The sequence below is a fragment of the Equus asinus genome, chromosome 8 (genome assembly GCF_041296235.1).
Source record: "Equus asinus isolate D_3611 breed Donkey chromosome 8, EquAss-T2T_v2, whole genome shotgun sequence".
Classification (NCBI taxonomy): domain Eukaryota; kingdom Metazoa; phylum Chordata; class Mammalia; order Perissodactyla; family Equidae; genus Equus; species Equus asinus.
The window spans coordinates 96,151,643-96,170,215 of record NC_091797.1 but is presented as its reverse complement, the minus strand read 5'-3'; the positions used below and the strand labels follow the sequence as shown (position 1 = coordinate 96,170,215).

At 45.9% G+C, this 18,573-nt stretch overlaps 2 protein-coding genes across 6 annotated transcripts in view; one reads left to right on the top strand and one right to left on the bottom strand.

The window, feature by feature from the left end:
* Nucleotides 1–18,573, top strand: part of PI4KA (phosphatidylinositol 4-kinase alpha) — a 146,160-nt gene that overhangs the window by 79,660 nt on the left and 47,927 nt on the right. The window lies entirely within an intron of this gene.
* Nucleotides 399–15,654, bottom strand: SERPIND1 (serpin family D member 1). 4 transcript variants are annotated; one of them, XM_070516494.1, is made up of 6 exons: nt 12,928–13,121; nt 9,974–10,052; nt 8,155–9,044; nt 4,420–4,693; nt 1,869–2,013; nt 399–1,175 (listed from the first exon to the last, which is right to left on the bottom strand). In XM_070516494.1, exons 3-6 carry the CDS (start codon nt 9,032–9,034, stop codon nt 984–986), a joined length of 1,491 nt encoding a protein of 496 aa, XP_070372595.1. In that variant the 5' UTR covers nt 9,035–9,044; nt 9,974–10,052; nt 12,928–13,121; the 3' UTR covers nt 399–983. The 4 variants fall into 4 exon arrangements, with proteins under 4 accessions (XP_070372595.1, XP_070372596.1, XP_070372597.1 ...); XM_070516495.1 differs by having other exon boundaries at nt 399–1,337; nt 12,928–13,088; XM_070516496.1 differs by lacking the exon at nt 9,974–10,052 and having other exon boundaries at nt 399–1,337; nt 12,928–15,654.

The following is an 18,573-nucleotide window of genomic DNA, read 5'->3' as shown; positions in this document are numbered from 1 at the left end:
TGGCACTCTTGCATTCTGAGCAGCCTCTTCAGATTCCTCTTATCTTACCCAGGCAGTAAAGGATCTGGACACATAGCCTTCAGATGTCGCCTGCTCTCTCCAACCACACCCACTACAGGAGCACGTCTGAGGGTCTCCCCATGCCCAGGGGTAAAAGCCAAAGTGTATGCCCCACGTAAAGACTGGCATTTCAGGGACTTCCGTGCCGCCCTGCCCCCAGGACCTAGCAACACTCACCACGTCATGATCCTGAGAAGATGCCCTGCTATGGCACATGAGTCACTGTGGAGAAGACAAGTTACTTTTTGTCAACCTCTGTCATTCCTAGGCTTGTCAGCTATTTTGAATTTGTCCTTTCTTAGTTATTCGAGCTTAAAAAAGTAGAATTATAAAAGATACACAGTAAAAGTGGTGATATTTATTTATCTCTAGGGTGGAAGGTATGGCCATGTGTACACACTGTTCTCTGGGCAGCAGTGAGGTGACAGCAGGAGTACAGATTTAGCATTAGTTGAGAAGGTTGGGCCTTGAGAGAACTAAGCCCTAATGCCCAGGGCACCCGTTGAATGTCATGAGGTCACTCCTCCCCTGTGCACCATCCTTGGGAGAGATAGAAATTAGTTGTGCAGCTCATTTCTGTGTTCTTTGTTCAGATGAGGAGCCATGGTTGAGAAAGGCTTTGAGTAATAGAGGCAGGTATGCAAGGATGGGTACTGCAGGGGAAGGAGGTGCCCAGGGAGGCGCCCGTGGGTTTACTCTGAGGAGGCAGGAGGTAAGCCAGTCTCTATGTTGCTGACAGCTTCTAGGTAACAGGTGACTTGCACCTGTACATTACAGGTACATTAACTTCTATGAACTGACAGCATTGTTCACTATGCAGAATTGATTCCAGAAAGCTTCTCAGAACATCTCCATTCTCATTGTTAGAATGGAAACAGAAGTATAGTGCCCCCAAAACACTTGAAATGCCTTGACCTCTACCTTTAAGACTTGGTGGGGTTGGCAACTCTCCCCATGAAGAGCAGGCAGCTGGTGCGCTGCTCATAAATGAGGAACAGGAAGGGGCGGTCGACAGTGAAACGGACTTGGGTGGACAGCGGCATGAACCCCACTGTGGTCACAGCAGCAGCTTGAGTGCCCTCCTCGTTCACTGTGATAGTACCTTGGTGCTTGAACTGTTTCAGAATGGAAAGGAAAGTTGTCAGATTACGTCAGTTGGCACACAGAGGAATAGAGGATATAGTGGAGTCTCATCTCATTCAGGGCAAGGGCCGAAAGACCACACAGAGGACACAAACCACAGCTGGTCAGAATAACCCTTGAAACTCTCTGATCACCTGTCAGGGACAGAAATTGTGCTTAGAGGCCACGTTGTATAAACAATACTTATCTTCAAACTCTAGCATCACAGTCATTCTTGGCAGTGGTCAATGGTAGGGGGGAGTCTGCAAGCCAACACAGCGGCTCCAGGCCTCATCTCCTTCTCACACACTGGGGCACACTGCAGGAGATGGACGTGCCTGGATCTGCACATTATTTGAACTAGTGTTCTCTTTTTTGTGGAGAGCCTATCGTTGATGTGTTAAGTTCAACGTGCAGGTAGTGCAGTGTCTCTGCGTGTATTTAATGGGTCTTTCACGATTTAGCTGGGAGTAGCTCTTTCACAGAGTGGACTCTCTGGTGCCAGCAGGAACAGGGCCCACCCCCAGGCTGATCCCTGAGACCACCCTGTCCACTCAGCATCTGGCAGAGGTGAGGAGAGCACACCCAGCACCCCTCAACCTGTGAAGTCAGGTTGGATGGGAGGAAGGCTCTGATGGGGGCAGACCTTGGGGAGGGTGCAGAGGGCAATCCAGGGGAGAGGTTACCAGGTCAATGATGATCCTTTGGCCTGAGATTCCCGCCATGTTGCTGTTTTTGTCAAACAGCGCTGTGACCCCCATTGACTTCAGGGCCTCCACCAGGTTGTAGTTCTTCTCCAGCTTGAATTTAGGCAGGAGCACCTCTCGTGTTCTGGTCAGAGAAGAAAAGGGGGCCCAGTTTTATTGACTCACAAGTTAGAAAAGAATCATATTTTTCCTTCAAATGTCCACAACATGCGCCTCTTCCCTGTTCCCCCTGGGGTGTGTTTATCACAAAATTGACACGGCACTTGTTAGAATTCGTATCCCGGCGTAGTAGTTCCCCCTATCTACAGAGGATACATTCCAAGACCCTGAGTGGATGCCTGAAACTGTTTTTAGTACTGAACCCTGTATATACTATGTTTTCTCCTATACATACATACCTATGATAAAGTTTAATTTATAAATTAGGCACAGTAAGAGATTAACAACAATAACTTCTCTTTGGTGTATCCAAATTGCCAGCATCTCTACTCATGTATTTTTGGGGCCATTATTAAATAAAATAAGGGTTACGTGAACACAAGCACTGCAGTACTGCAACAGTCGATCCAATAGCTGAGATGGTACTAAGTGACTAACGGGTGGGGAATGTTGATACTGTGTGGATCTCCTGGACAAAGGGATGATTCACGTCCCAGGTGGGACGGAGCGGGATGGTGCGAGATTTCATCATGCTGCTTAGGACTATTTGCAATTTGAAACTTATGAATTGTTTATTTCTGGGATTTTCCGTTTAATATTTTCAGACTGCGGTTGACCACAGGTAACTGAAACCGCAGAGAGCCAGCAGGGGTAAGGGGAGACTACTGTACTGTCAGTTGAGGATTTTGTAAAGACCATCTCATTGTAATTCTAGTTACTTAAAATTGAAGCGTAGTTACTGTTAGGCAGTCATTTCCTCAATGCCAAGTGGTTCATGTCCTGTCTTCTAGGTCAGCAACAGAACTATTACTGGCTTATGAATTGAGAAGGTATCTAAAATAATTTTCTTGTTTAGGTCCCCGACTTCAGGCCTTTCTTAGTAATTAGGAAGTAAAATATCTGGTTAGTGTACTTAAAAAAAGAACGCCTCACATACCAGACAGTGTTAAATGTTCTTCTTGCCTCAACTCATTCAGTCCTTAACTGAACAGTAGTGCCTGTGGGGCCAAGTCCAGCCCTCACGGGGATAAAGAGATGTCAGACATGGTCCCCCTTCTCAAGAGCTTGCTTTCCTTTTGGCAAGCCAAGACTCTCATATGTGAAGCAGCGAAAATGCAAAGATGGTACATTAATGTCTGAATGACCAGAACAGATCCAACTACTGGAGCCATCCAAGGGGCTGTGGAGGAGGGGATATTCCTGTGGCCTAGAAGCCTGCCCACAGCTTGAGAGATGAGGTGGGCTCACTGCATGAGCAGAGGCCTGGAGGGAGCTCTGAGCTGAGGCCTGATAGAGGGAGTGTGAGTCTGTGGTCTTGCTGAAGTGCAGGGTGGTGCCGGAAAGGAGGGTAGGGGAAGGGAGAGGAGAGGAGGAACAGGAGCAGAGCAGGCCAGATGGGGGCTGTGTCTTTGGGCCAGGCCAAGAAGCTGGGCTGTATCCTGAGAGTTTATGAGAAGAGGGTGGTGGAGATGGTGTCTTGGGAATGGCGTTCTGGTGGCCAGTTCCAGGGTAGACTGAGGAATGGAACCAGCAGGCTAGTTAGGCCTCCCCTGGCTCAGGGTTGAAGGTCATGGGCAGTGAGGTTAAGAAGGAGGTAGGTACAGAAGGGCCATTTTTAAGGAAAAATTGACAGGGCTTTATGACTAATTGGACGCCTGGGCATATACTTTCCTTTAAGAGCCTGCTTCTCAGTTTGTTGCATTTGTTTGTATTCTTGTCCTTAAAGGACACCCAAACCAGATTCTCTTAATATGAGCCTAGCCATTATCCAATAAAACAAAAATGTGACTTCTCCATTCTTTCTGCCATGATCCAATAATAATCCGAGTAAATATTTAAAACCTGTAGTTTTGACTGTGGAGTAATAAATAACAGTGGGGGAAAATCATGAATGATATGTCCTTAATGGCTTAAGAGGACATTGGGGTTTCTTGGCTAGGGGAAGGGGAGCGCTCATCTTTGTTGAACACCTCCCAGCTTCCAGGCTCTGTGAGGGATGCTCGGCATCACTTTTCTGTTTATTTCCCACAGCGACCCTGGGAAGTTGTAGAATCATGCCACTTTTATGGATGACAAAGTCATAGAGCAAGCACGTGGCACAGCTGGGATTATTTCCAAACTGGCTCTAAGTCATCTGTCCATAACTTCTGAAACTGTCATTGTGGAGAGCAGATATCTTTCTCACGAATGCTCTCTGATTGCCTCTCACTGAGCAAGAAATTTGGGCTGAATTAACAGAATGGCCCAGTATGGCAGTTCTTGGGTATTTATGCATTCTTCTCCCTTTGTTTTAAAATGACCAAAGTTCCAGTATTCCTGGGTTCCTTCAGCCTCCCCAAGATCAAAAGAACAAACACCCAACTCAAAGTACCTGTTTGTCATGCTTTTTTGCCATCTCTCCACCACCTGGGGCGTCAGCTGTGTCTCTAGGGTCTTCATCCCAGACAGCTTGTGTGGGACCACAATTAGCATGCTGATGCCCCCCACATACTCCAGCTGCAGGACATCGCAGTCTAGCTCCTGGTCATTTGCCGCCAGGAAGTTCCCCTTGGTCTGCATCATGGAAGTCTTGACTACCTCTCTCTCGTTCAGCCGGAAGTTGTGGTTGTGGGTCATTTCCACTGGGAATTTATTTACCCAGGATCCTGTAAAGTCAATAGGAACAAGGGTTTTACTAGAATGTTCTTTCAGTACACACATGAGTGTGCATCAGAAACCCCTGAAGGGCTTGTTCAAACAGACTGCAGGGCCCACCCCCAGAGTCTCTGGTTCTATAGGTCTGATTTTGGCCAAGAATCTGCATTTCTAACAAGGTCCCAGTTGATGCTGATGCCTCTACTCTGGGGACCACACTTTGAGAATCACTGTTTTCGAGAATTCTAAGAAGATCAGAATGTTTTCATACTTGTAGGAAGGGTGATAATGGTAGAGAGGTTAAATAGACTGGAATGAATTCTGGATTAGATTCTGACGCTAGTTGTTTGACACCTAACTTGCCTGGGGCTCTGCTTGTTCATCTGTAAAATGAGTATCTTTGAGCTCATGTCAGCTGTGTTGATGGCTTTCCTCCTTACACTCTGTAATTCTGTAGTGACTAGCAGGACCATTGGTTATGGAATGCTGCTGTCAGGATATTCACTTTATGGGGCTGGCCCTGTGACCAAGTGGTTAAGTTCGCGCACTCCGCTTCGGCGGCCCAGGGTTTTGCTGGTTAGGATCCTGGGCGCAGACATGGTGCCGCTCATCAGGCCACGATGAGGCGGCGTCCCACATAGCACAACCAGAGATTGTTGTGCTATGCAGAACTAGAATCAACAACTATATACTGGGGGGCTTCGGGGAGAAGAATAAAAAAAGAAAAGAAAAGATATTCACTTTAGATGTGAGGGCCGTGCTGTGTATGGAGGAATAAGTACATGTCTGTTTTAGCGTAAGATGCTAGTAACTAGTAATGATGGATGACTGAGAGTAGAGAACTGGCAGTGTGCCAGGCATTCTTCTAAGCACCTTTCCTATATAACTCATCTTCTAGCAGCCAAATGAGGGGGGTGCTTGATATTATTATCCCCATTTTACAGATGAACACACAGAGGCACAAAAAAGTGAAGTTGACTTGTTCAAAGTTTCCAGCTGGTAGGTAGGTTAGTTGGGATGAGATAAGCAGGAGGTTCCTTGGGAGGTTTAAACACCAGACGGCCACTGCCTGCCTGTGATGGGAACTCGATTTCCTTCTCCTTGAGCCAGCCTCTACCCAGGGCTTCTCAGCCTCAGCACTGTTGACATTTGGGCAGTTCTTTGTGATGGGGGCTGTCCTGTGCATTGTAGGGTGTTAAGCAGCATCCCTGGCCTCTACTCCATAGATGCCAGGAGTGCTTCCCCAGGTTGTGACAACCACAAACGTCTCCTGACATTTGCCCTGGGAGCACAATTGCCCCCTGGTTGAGAATCACTGCTCTTCCCAGTTCTGCTGGAGCTATCACACGTCCTCTGGGGTTCTTTCCTTCTGACTTCCTCCTGAGGCCCAACCTCTGTTTTCTTGTGCTCTACAGAGTGGTTGTAACATTTGAAATTAAAGTCAAATTAGTAACAGAGAGTTGGGAGCTAGAGATTGAAATAATTCTTCTAGACTTTGATAAGCATCCCCAAAAGACTGGATGCTACTAGCATTTCATCCCTCTGATTCCCAGCACTAAATTAAGTGACCCTTCCACTATGATGTGAAAAAGAAACATATATATTTGCCACTTCTATACTTTGGTGTGACATTGGTTACAAAGTTCAGGAGATTTTAAACTGACCGTCCTCTTTGTTTCTCCAGCCCATTGCTGGTGGGGATGGCTTGCTGCTGTGTTTCTGTCCCTGCTCCTGAACACCTGGCCAGCCTAATGCAGAGGCCCTCGGTGTCTGGGGGTGCCCCGCAGACTGGTAGGACGGAGGGCTTCGGTGCTGCCCAGCTGACTTCCATTGGCCTGTTCTGAAGTCATTCCTAAACGTAGCTTAATTGATCACGGAAGTAAAATAAATGTTACTAGCAGTATTGTACATACTTAATATATCGTATAATATTGGAATCCACAGTTTTACTAATCCAAGTTCATTGAGCTCACACCAAGTGCCATCTACTGGGCGGAGCGTAGCGTCACTGTTTCTTGAGGTGCTCCCCCTGGCCCTGCCAGAGTAGGTGTTATCATCTCCATGATAAAGATGAGGAAACTGAGTCACAGAGACAGTGGATGACTTGCCTGAGGCTGCACAAATGAGTGGTGAAGCCAGGACTTAGACTGCATCTGCTCACTTCCAAAACTTGTACTGATGGCCAGTAATAAAAAGGATATGTGTGTGTTCATTGTATATATCGCTTGTGTGTCTGTATGTCTGTCATAGGCTTGTTAGAGCCTCAGCCTTTGGTTCTACCCACCACAAGGCCAGTGTTGTGCCTGGTGTTTGAGGGGGAAGCTCAGGGGTCCAACTTAGCCGCCAGGCCCTGAGGTCTTGGCTTCTTCAGCCCTCCTTTGCTCATCTGGCAGAGTGCCTGCCTGGCACAGCTGCTGAGAGGCCTTGGCTTAGGCACAGAGCAGTGTACTGGCAGATTGGAGGGGCACTGGTCCCACAGCCTCACAGCAGCAGCCAGGAGGGCCTCTGTCCTTCGCCTCCCTAGGCTGCTCTAAACTGTACTGGAGCTAACTAGTCAGAAAGCAGGGCCTCCTGGACCTCAGGGACTAACCCACGCTGGGGCCTGCTAATTCTTGGTGGCAGAGAGGAGAGTGGTTTGTGTCACCGCGACTAGCTGTGATGCAGACCCATCCTTGTGTCTTCCCTCCAGCTCTTCAGGCTCATAGAGTGAAGTAGAGGTTTCTTCCGGTTCAGTGAGGGCATTTTAAAGAAGAGGTCTGGATTTTACAAATCTATGCCCATTTATGCCTAGGACTCCAGGGGTTCTGTGTGTGTATAGTGAGGGGGAGGGTATCATGCTTAAAAAGTGCCTTGGTGCCTGACCCAGAACAGTTGCTCCAGAAATAATAGTTTATTCCACACCCCCTCCTCCCCATTAGTGCAGAAGCATCCCGAAAAGGAGCTGGGGGTGTTAATGTCAGTTACTCAAGCTGAACAGTTTTCAGATGCCTTTAGCCTTTCACCCATATTCCTGCTTACTGGTAATTGGGGGAAGGAAATGAAAAAAACCTCAAATCCAGGCTGGCCAAATGCTAAAAAGGTTTTTGCATTATTTCTTGCAATTTAACAAAGCATTAGAGTTGGCGTGCTTGGGGCAAGCTGGGCTCTGCCCTTTACTAGCTGTGCCTCCTGCAGCATCAGTTTACTCTCTGTACCTTGGTGGCTCCATCTGTAGAATGGGGACACTAATAACAGGAACTGCCTCCCAAGGTTGTGATGAAGATTCAGCAAGTGTAAAGCACCGAGTTAGGACTCAGTAGGTGTCCGCTCCTATTGTCACCTCAGTGTGATCCTCCCTGTCTGCGTGAGCTCACCTCATGTCTTGGTTTCCTGGATAAATCAGAGCTAGAATACAGCTCTTGGTGTGCAGTCCACTGTGTACTAAAGGAATCTGTCACGAGTTTACTTTCAGAAACATAAAGCTGTTTCTTACCTTTAAAGTAGATGCAGTTTAGAATCATCATCTGCGTAGCTGGGTCTATATTCTCTAGAACGTCTTTTATGAGGCCCTTGGTGAGCTTCAGAATGTGGTTGTTGGTTTTCAGTATGAAGGCAGGGTCTGAGAAGTCAGCGGCCTGGGCCTCGGCAAAGTAGTACTCTCTTACTTTAGTTTTGAAGTCATCCAGGATTGGAAATTGCTTCTGTACGTAAAGGTCATTGACTGACCGCAGTGTGTACCCAAAATTCCTCCTGAAGAGGCGATGAGTCAGCTTACGGAAGAGATTGTGAATGGTCGTGATCTCATACTTGCTGCTAGCATTGACAAAGTCTTTAAAATGCAAAATAGAGTGTACTTGTTCATGAGTCTCCCCCTGCAGGCCCAAGGAAATCATTCCCATGGCAGTAGAAATGCCCACGGGGGCTATCAAGATGTTGTCGAAAGGCTTGGCCTGCTCCTTCAGTGCTCGGTAAAGGTTAAAAGCAAACTTTGCATTGAGGATGTTAAGACGCTGGATCCGGCTCTTGCCTTGGAAGAGCTGGAGGATGTTCCCAGCACTGGCTTCTGCATCTGTCGGTGAAACCGCATCAATGATGTCGATATAGTCATCATCTTCACTGAATATCTTCTCTAGATCCAGATAATCCTCGTCCTCCTCCCCCTCTGTGATCCATTCGTTGGTGACCGTGTTTTCCTTGTGGAAGTCAGCAGGGAGAAGGGGCATACTCAGGTTTTTGCTGTTTAACTGCCTCCATTGGGGATCCACAGGCTTAGAATCTTCCCTTCTTTTCTCAAGCTGATCCACCAGCCCATCGTTCCCACAAACAGATGTTAGGATGAGAGAAATGATGAGGGAATGGAAGGGGCATTTCATTTTGGCAGAGCTAAAGTGGGGAGGGAAAACAGACACTGTGAGAGGCAGCCTGGCAGACCCACCCCCGCAGTGCTCCAAGGGCAAGTTCCTCCCAGCTTTGACCCAGGAAGATGCACACGTCCTTAACCGTTTTAGGATTAGAAACTTTCAGAGAAGCTGGTGAAGATAAACAGACACCCAGCATTTTGTGTGGGGCCCTAGATGAGAATCCCTTCTTTAAAGGTTTACAAAACCGTAACTGTCTAGAATTCGGGGGGTTCAGGTTCCCTGGGGGAGTTTCTTTTTCATTCATTCACTAAACTTTGTCTCCTATCTCCAAACAACATATTAGGCACTGGAGGCACAAAGGTCTCCCCAGCAAGAGGCTCGCCATTCTTTTGGGTAATAGATGTGCAATAAAGCTGGGATCTCATAAGGACGTTAGCAAAGCAGGTTGGGGCATGGAGCTGGGGTGCTGCTCTGCCTCCTGTGGTAGGAGCGTGGGTGCTGGGAGAGTCGGGGAAGCTTCACCAAGAGGTGAGGCTTGAGTGGAGATGTTGAAAACTGTGTGTGGTCCAGGCTTTCTGAAAACAAATATCCTACAGATATGTGAAATTTGTGCGTTGTTACTTGGGGTTAATTTGCATAAGGTTTGGAACTTGTCTATAAGGCAGAGACTTCCTGGGGGGGGGGCGGCCTAGTGAATGTGGCTGGTGGCCTGTCTTTCCCCAGCAGCCCCAGAGGCCATAAGGTTCTATGGCTTGCCTGAGGGTGTACTTGTTTCTTCTTTGTATCTCCTGTATCCACTGCTGTCAGAGGGAACTTTCTACTTAACTGCTTCTAGCATGGGGTTAGAAATAGTCTCACTGGTTGTATAAGGTCTCTGTGAGGGTAATGTCAGAAAACTCTTACTAAAGGCTTGAGTGGCATTCCCTTTATTTAAGTAAACAAGATACGTACTGTGGGGGACTGGAATTGGCCACCCCAAGGTATGTCTCTTTGGTATGAGGAGTATTTTGGGCTGGTTACTTTTAAAAAACTGCAAATAGAAAAGAAACTCTGAAAAGTAGAATTTACTTTGTTAAAGACATTTACATTTGTAAAGAAAATCTCCATCTGTAAATGTGTCTCCCTCTCTGTACCAGGAAGAAGGGGGAATAACCTTATTTCTAGAAACCCTTAATCAATGCAGAAAGCAAGGACTTAAATCTGCATAACAACCTTACCCTTGTTTACTGTGCTTTTCTGGTAACCTCCCGTAACTGACTACCCCCATCCCCAACATCCTCTTTTGTCTTTAGCTGAGGATGATATTTAAGGTGGTGGCTTCAGCCATTTTGATGAGTTGCTCAGCTTGCCTGAGCCTCTCCCGTGTATACGTGTTATAAAGCTTTGTTTAATTTTCTCCTGTTATTCTGTCTCATGTGAATTTAATTCGTTCTCCGGCCAGAAGAACCCAGAGCGGGTAGAGGAAATGTCTTCCTCCCCTACAGTACCCTGTGGTAAGCCTGTCTTGATCTACCCATCTCCTGCCTTGTTCCAAGGAAGGATTTGACGTGACTTAAATCCGTTTTGGCTGCCAAATGGCTTTGTCTTTCTCTTGCTTACTTCTTGGTTATTAATTGCATCCTGGGTAGATGAGCTATTATTTGATGCTTCTGTGTTTCACCAGGACAACGACAGTAGGTTTTTATAATGCTGTGCAATCGTACGTGATCCCGACATCACTGCTGATCACCCCGGAAAGAAATGTGTGTCTTGTTAAGTTTGTGTGTGTATGACCATCTCCTGCTAGACGGATATTTGAGACAAGAATATCTGCTTCCAGTCTAGGCCAGATAAGAATTACTGGTTCCTGTTAAGTAAATATTTGGACTTGTTAGGCCTAAAGATGGGGCTGACTGTACAGATACCCTGCTTAAAATGCTCTCAGTTTTGTTGATATTGATGATCACCGTGTTGGAGTGTCTGCTGGGTGCCAGGCACCGTGCAAGGAACTTTGTCTATGTAACTTAACTTCCTCCTCTCAGCATTTTACATATCAGGATAGTGAACCTTACCTTGCAGTAGGTAGCAGTGGCTAGATTGGAACCAAGTTGGTTGAACCCTCCATCCCCCCATGTCAAGCACTCTGCTGTTTACCCGGGAATGCCAGGAGTGGGTTCTCTGCCCCCAGTCTCTCCCCTTGGGTCTTCCCCTACAGTACTATTAAAGTAATCAGCTCAAATGCTATTCTAATCACCAGCAAGAAATTTTTGAATTGCACATTTTGGAAAGGGAAAGTCACATAGTTTCTGACATTGAAAATATCTGTTGTCTTTTCTCACCCCTACACCTAACACTGAGCAGAGGCTGCAGTGCCACACATGTAGCCTGCACACCTGGAACAATTTCTAATGTGTGTGGCTACAGCTAGAATTTCTATTCTAATTCTATTCTAATTTCTATTCTAACAATTTCTAATGTGTGGGCCCAGTTTCCAAATAGAATTGGGCATGGGTGCTGATGGATAAACTTTAAAAAGTTAGAAAAGAAGAACGTAAGCAACTTGGGAGGAGGTCTCTTTGCTAGGCTGCAGGTAAAAGTATCCTCAGATAAAAATAAGGTTAAAAAAAAAAGCTAACTTGGGACTGCCTCCATGGTGTAGTGGTTAAGTTTGGCACGCCTGCTTCAGCAGCCCAGGTTCAGATCCCAGGCATGGAACTACACCATTTATCAGTCATGCTGTGGTAGCAAGCCACATACAAGGCAGGAATATTGGCAACAGATGTCAGCTCAGGGTGAATTTCCCTCAGGAAAAAAAAACAAAACCAACTTGAGTAAATAAGAGTTCAGGAAAAGGAATCTGAGACCAGATAGGGAGACAGAGGTAAAGACATTCCTATTTTCCCCCCTGTATTCAGATAGTATATTTGGAACCTTCTTATGCCTTGTTCCTGCATTATATGATGAAAAGCCAAAATAGTTTTCATTATTCCCCTGTCAGAGGAAGGAGGAGATATCTCTCATATTTTCTGTGGATTGAAATTAGGAATCTAAATGGTAAATCTTCCTATTGTTTTACCATTTAGTATAACAAGAATTATATGACATTTTAAAACTATCACTAGGTTATGTTTAAGTCCAGATTACTATCTTTGAAGAGAAGCAGTATTTTTTTAAAGGTAAATCATTCAAAAGTTTGATTTTCTGGAAATTTCATATGGCACTTTCTCTTGCTAATTATGTGGAGCAGGGTTGGACTTTTTGATCACAGATCAGAGCATAACACCTTGACACCCTTACCCCTCCTGGCCCCGACAGAGCAGATGTAATGGGAGAAGAGTAGCTGCATGAAGTTTTAAAATTTTTTATTTTGAAACAACTTACAGAAAAGTTGAAAGAATAACATAAAGAACAACCCCTGTATACTGTTTTCCCAGATTTACCAGATTCTTACATTTTGGAATAGTTGCTTTATGATTCTCTATATCTCTGCATATATATGTGTGTATGCATGTATGTGAGTGTGTATACACACAGGCACACACATATACCTTATATTTTTTCTGAACAATTTGAAAGTAGATCACTTATATTGTGTCTCTCTTTTAATTCTAATATTTTGGGCAAAAATGAGTAAGAACAAGGATTTTCTCATACATCATCCCAGTACAGTTATCCAATTCAAATAATATATCATAGGTACAATACTTTCCTATTCCAGTTCCTATTCCAGCTTTGTCAATTGTGCCACTGATGTAGCTGACAGAATTTTATCGTAGGCAGATTAAAAAAATAAAACCATTTTTCCCTTTCTAAGATAGTATAGAAAGCTTTTGAATTTGTAGTTTGATAGTGAAATGAACCAATTACCTATCTCCAACCACCACAAATAAAAATTTATAATCAGAAATGTTAGGAACCAAACTCACCTCTGCTTCCAAGAAGTGGCGTTACAGAGATGAAATCAGCCAAGGTCACCAGCAGGATTTCAATGTGAACTTTGGTGCTGAGCTGTTGTTGTGTGTTTTCCAAAGTAAATATGTCCCAAATCAAACACAACTCAACTAGCTTTGTCAGCACAAACCCCCTCAACCGTGTCTTTGATCACTGCTGAGTGACTTGTGACTCTTCAGCTCCGGTTCTGGTGTAGCTGATATTTTGGGTGCGTGACTGTCACTGTGTTGACGTGCTTACGGGAGCAGCCCTCGCTGAAGCCACGTAACCAAGACGCCCTTCAGAGCTCTGGGGCTGGGTTGCACTGGGGGTAGTAGCTGTAATGCTCCCCTGAAAGCAGAGGCCACTCGTTTGCCATCCAACTATGAATCCTCCCTCCAGGATGATCACAGCATCTGACCTTGCCCTGGTCTCCAGGGATAACACGGCTGCTAGGCAGGTATCCCTGTCGTTCTGTGAGCTTGTTCCTCAGTGAAAAGTGGAGGAGGAGAATGAGATTAATGATTTATAGCATAAGGAGACCCTGGCATAGACATTTCCTCAGTCAGGAGTTGCTGTGTTCTCTGCCAGAGTCTGCAGCCCAGCAGTTCTGTCTTTTTTTTTTTTTTTTTAAGATTGGTACCTGAGTTAACAACTGTTCCCAATCTTCTTTTTTTTTTTCTTCTGCTTTTTCTCCCCAAATCCCCCCAGTACATCGTTGCATATTTTAGTTGTGGGTCCTTCTACTTGCGGCATGTGGGACGCCGCCTCAGCGTGGCCTGACGAGTGGTGCCATGTCCGCGCCCAGGATCCGAACCAGCGAAACCCTGAGCCACCGAAGCAGAGCACGCGAACTTAACCACGTGGCCACGGGGCCGGCCCCAGTTCTGTCCTTTGTAGGACAGATAAAAAGTATTACTAAGCAGTGCTTCTCAAACTCAGGTCCACTTAGACATTCACAAGGATCTGTGGGGCTATGTCATTTTTATTTTTAATTTGTGTTTTTAATTTTGTAATCTAAAAAGTTATTATAAGGGCCATCCTGGTGGGGTAGTAGTTAAGTATGCACTCTCTGCTTTGTCGGCCCGAGGTTCGTGGGTTTGGACTCTGGGAGCAGACCTACACACTGCTCATCAAGCCATGCTGTGGCAGCATCCCACGTGCAAAACTGAGGAGAATTGGCACAGATGTTAGCTCAGTGACAATCTTCCTCACATGCCCCCAAAAAAGTTATTATAAGAGTGTTCCGGATTGTCTAGAAGACCAACTTATTACAGAGTGCTGCTTCTTGATTTCAGTACTAAGAGTGTTTAGTAGTGTTGTCACCTTCTAAAGCGAGAGTGGACTCTCAAGGGAGTCTGCAGGTGTGGGAGGGGCCTGTAGGGGGCATTTGTGCATTGCTCCATTTGAGAAATACTAGCGTGTGAAGGGCTGTCCATTGTGTTCAGGCCACAGAACGTGTGGTTGATGTGGCTCTGATTTAGCACTTAGTAGCTTTGGTCAGATGCTGTTTTCTCAGAGCCTTCATTGTTCCTCCTCAGTAACAGATCTTTATCGTGGGTGCCATCATGCCAGTGTGTGGAGAGGCTGCTACCTGTGTCCAGACTCCTCGACAGGCCTGCTAAGCCCCACGTGATCTGCTCCTGGCCAGCTCCCTCGTCTCATCTCCTCCTTGTTCTCGCACTCTCTAAGCCTGGCCCCTGTCAGAGCCTTGGCACTTGTTCTTTCTGCACGGAGCATCTTCCTTCCTGACTATTGCGTGGTTGCTGCTCTCGCCATTGGCTCTCGCCTTCACTAAAGCTGCACTGACGGCCCTGGCCGAAGTCCCGCCTCCCTCCTCCCTCTCCTTGTTCTACCCTCTACAAGGGTGTTGCGAAAATGAAATGAGAGAATGACTGTGTGGAAAGCGCATAGAGGGGTGCCTGGCATCCAGGAGTGAATGTTCGGTAAACATTAACATTATCACTTTGATAGTATGTACATTTTTTTTTTCTTTTTAAAGATTGGCACCTGAGCTAACAACTGTTGCCAGTCTTTTTGTTGTTCTTCTTCTTCTTTTCCCCAAAACCCCCCAGTACATAGTTGTATATTCTAGTTGTGAGTGCTTCTGGTTGTGCTATGTGGGACACCACCTCAGCATGGCCTGATGAGTGGTGCCATGTCCGCGCCCAGGATCCGAACCGGCAAAACCCTGGGCCGCCCAAGTGGAGTGCGCCAACTTAACCACTCAGCCATGGGGCTGGCCCCTGATAGTATGTACATTTATTCACAGGAAAAATCTGGAAGGAGACAGCCAACTTTTAGTATTAGAAATGGAAGGTCAGGTGGAAAACTTCCATTTTTCACTCTATATACTTCTTTGTTGGAGTTTCCTTTCTATGAGTATGTACTACTTTGGTTATTTTTAAACTAGTGACCAGTACTGTTTCCTGCATATCTAGATTTCTGATCATGTAACCATTGTTGAAAAACTGGATTTCAGCCCTTCCTGACATTTTTGACATTTTTGAATCTGTTCCCCATGAGAAGTGCATGGTTTCGTCCCTCACTGCAAAGCAGTACCTTCTGTCACACATACTGCACTGTTTTCTTTCCAGGTCCAAGTCTTGCCTCAGTCAGATATGTTTTCCAACTTTTTATTATGAAATTTTAAAATATACATGAGCAGTTAGAAGAATTGAATAATGGACATCCATATACCAACTACCTAGATAAAACCGTTAATATTTTGTTGTATCTGCTTAATTCCATGACTGTGTTGGGGATATTTCCTGAAGTATATGAAGGTGAGTTGTAGGTGAGATCACAACTATTCAACCCTGGGCTCTGGAGCTGCTCTGTGCCACTGTTACATCTGGGAAGATCACAGTCCTTCTCTCATATATCAGACATCCAGTCCACGTCAGATTTCTCCCTGATTTCTTTGATAGTGCTTTTTTTTTCAGTGAGGAAGATTGGCCTTGAGCTAACATCCATTGCAAATCTTCCTCTTTTTGCTTGAGGAAGATTGTCACTGAGCTAACATTTGTGCCAGTCTTCCACTGTTTTGTATGTGGGATGCCGCCACAGCATGGCTTGATAAGCAGTGTGTAGGTCTGCACCTGGGATCCAAATCTGTGAACCCTGGGCCACTGAAGTGGAGTGCACACACTTAACCACTACACCACCAGGCAAGCCCCTTTGATAGCTTTTTTAAAATCCAGGATCCAGTTAGGGTTCATGCATTGTATTGGCTGTTATGTCTCTTTAGACTCTATTTTGGTCTTTTTTCTTTGATCCTGATCTTTTTAGGAGAAAGCAGGTCAGTTATCTTGTAACCTTTTCCTCTCAGCCTTTGCCCCTCCTGTGTCAGAGGCCAAACAGGACCCCTTCATTGTCTTATGGCCCTTCTCTAGAACCTCCTGGCTCCCTCTGTCTTTCCTGAAGCATAGGAATGTGTCCCCTGCACAGAATTCTAACCAGCCATGGCTGTACCATGTCTGTCTCGGGATTCTTCAGAGCACTTCTTGGGCCTTTTCTGATTCCACCATAGTCTTCCCTTCCTGGGGATCAGGAGCCATCAGAGAGCAGGAACCCACCAGGCACTTCCAAGCCCACGTCCTTAGGAGGGAGCCAGAAAGTTCACAGGATGAGGAGTAGGATCACAAATCAAAGAGGGATTTTTGAGGGTCATTTTCTCTCACCTGTGCCAAAACCACTTTGGACCTCCCAGTCACTTGGAGCCTCTGATCCCATTGGTAGTGAAGTGTTCTGGAAGCCTGACCTTTTCCATAACCATCAAAGGCAAGTTCTCTTTATAGGACACAAGAACCTCTTAGCCACATAGACCTTGGACACCGAGCCAATGTTGCTCTCTGGGACCCCATCATGTCTCCACTATCACTTGGGACCTCATCCTAGGCAGGTCCGTCACCTCAAAGACAGTCAGTCCCACAGCCCCTTATTCTCAGACCTACCATCTTTGGTCACTGGCATTCTGGAAGCCCCTCATCAACTGTGATTTCATGGCAGTGTTCTGTGCGGCTCTGGGCTTCCTGTCTGGAGACACCTCCGTCCGCTGCTGCCCTCCACAGTGCTCCTCCACTGCATCAGCACCTTCCCAGAATCCACCCAGTACCCCCAGATCTCGACTGACTCTCCACAAGGACCCAGCATCCCAGTGGCTTTCGAGGAGAAACTGTTCGTCCTCCCATACAGCATGTTGCTGAGACCTGGGCCAGCACCTGCGCCCTCCCTCTGATTGTGGAAGAAACATGTTTATGGCAGGACTCTAGGAAGTACAGACAATTTTAAAAAAGAAAATGGAAACTCCTGGCAACCTAGCCACCTGGAAATGATATGTGGCTGTTTTTTTCCCCCTTCTTTTTCTATGCATATATATTTATATACGTATATTGTAAATCTGTATCTTATTATTTATACATTTTGCATTTTTTTACTTGACATATTGTAAGTTCTGCCTGACACCAAATATTCTTAGAAAATAGGATTTTTAATACACCGTAACTAATTCAAATATCCCTTTCAGGTAGATATTCAGTGTTTTCCTGTTTATTTTGCTGTTATAACAAATGTTACATTTTTCTGCCTAAATCAGCTTTTTTTTTTTTTGATAGATGCCTAGAGATGAGATTTTAGGTGAAATATTGGGGATATTTAGAATTTTTTATGCATATTATCAAATTGCTTTCCAGGAAGTGCACCAATTTATAGTCCTACCAGCCATGTGTGCAGGTGCCCATCTCGCTGTCCCCCACCCGCACCATGGGCATCATCATCCATCCCACCTCCGTGTCCCTGGCGTACGCTTGACACTCAGAAGTGTGTGGATTGCGGAGCCCTCCCCAACACTTGCAAGTTAATGATCACTGTGCGGGGCCTCGATGTCCTCTGCGGGTTCTGTGAGGATCGACTCGTCCAGCCGGGTGTTGTGCACAACTTCAACCGTTTTACATAACTGAGACGCTCTCCCTTCTTCACACTGGCTAGGACACTGTTTGGAGTAGGACGCAGGGCCTTTAGCCCCTTACTCCTGTACCTCAGTAACTCTGCTTTTACTCGTTTCACATACTGGGATTCTGCCCAAGATTACTGGTTGAAAAGCTTGTGCTGCTGGGGAAGGTTTGAAAGCCACTTCTGGGACCCACAATGTTTCTCACGATCTCCCTGTTTCTCCCAATCACATCCCTTCACCTGAGCTCCAGCCCCAGTTCATTGTTGCCTTCCCCTAAGCAGGCCTTGGGCCTGCTGCTCCTGTGGCTGGATGGGCTGCACTCTCTTCTCTGCCTGCCTAAGGTTTACTCACATGCTAACATCGAGACCTGTGGCACCTTCTCCGCGAGCTCGCCACACTGTGATTGTTTGCTTACCTGCCTCCAAACTAGGCAGAAAGGCCTTTGAGTGTAGGGTTTTCACCTCCCAGGCACAATGCCTGCTGCATGTTAGATAATAAATGTTTGCTGAATGAATGAACATTTACTGGTGAACTTATTGAGAAGCATTGGTCACGGCTCACTGTGCCTTTTCAGACCCAGTCTGACTGACTCATTCTCTGAGAACGTGCTTGGAGAATGAATCTGTGGTTGATTTTATCTTATTTATACATTTTGCATTTTTTTATTTGACATATTGTAAGTTCTACC

Coding starts and splice junctions, on each gene's coding strand:
- SERPIND1 (XM_014868059.3), bottom strand. CDS start 9,034: ATGAAATGCCCCTTCCATTCCCTCATCATTTCTCTCATCCTAACATCT. Junction 4,694..8,154: donor AAACTGCATCTACTTTAAAG/GTAAGAAACAGC, acceptor TTGACTTTACAG/GATCCTGGGTAAATAAATTC. Junction 1,176..1,868: donor AAAGGATCATCATTGACCTG/GTAACCTCTCCC, acceptor ATTCTGAAACAG/TTCAAGCACCAAGGTACTAT.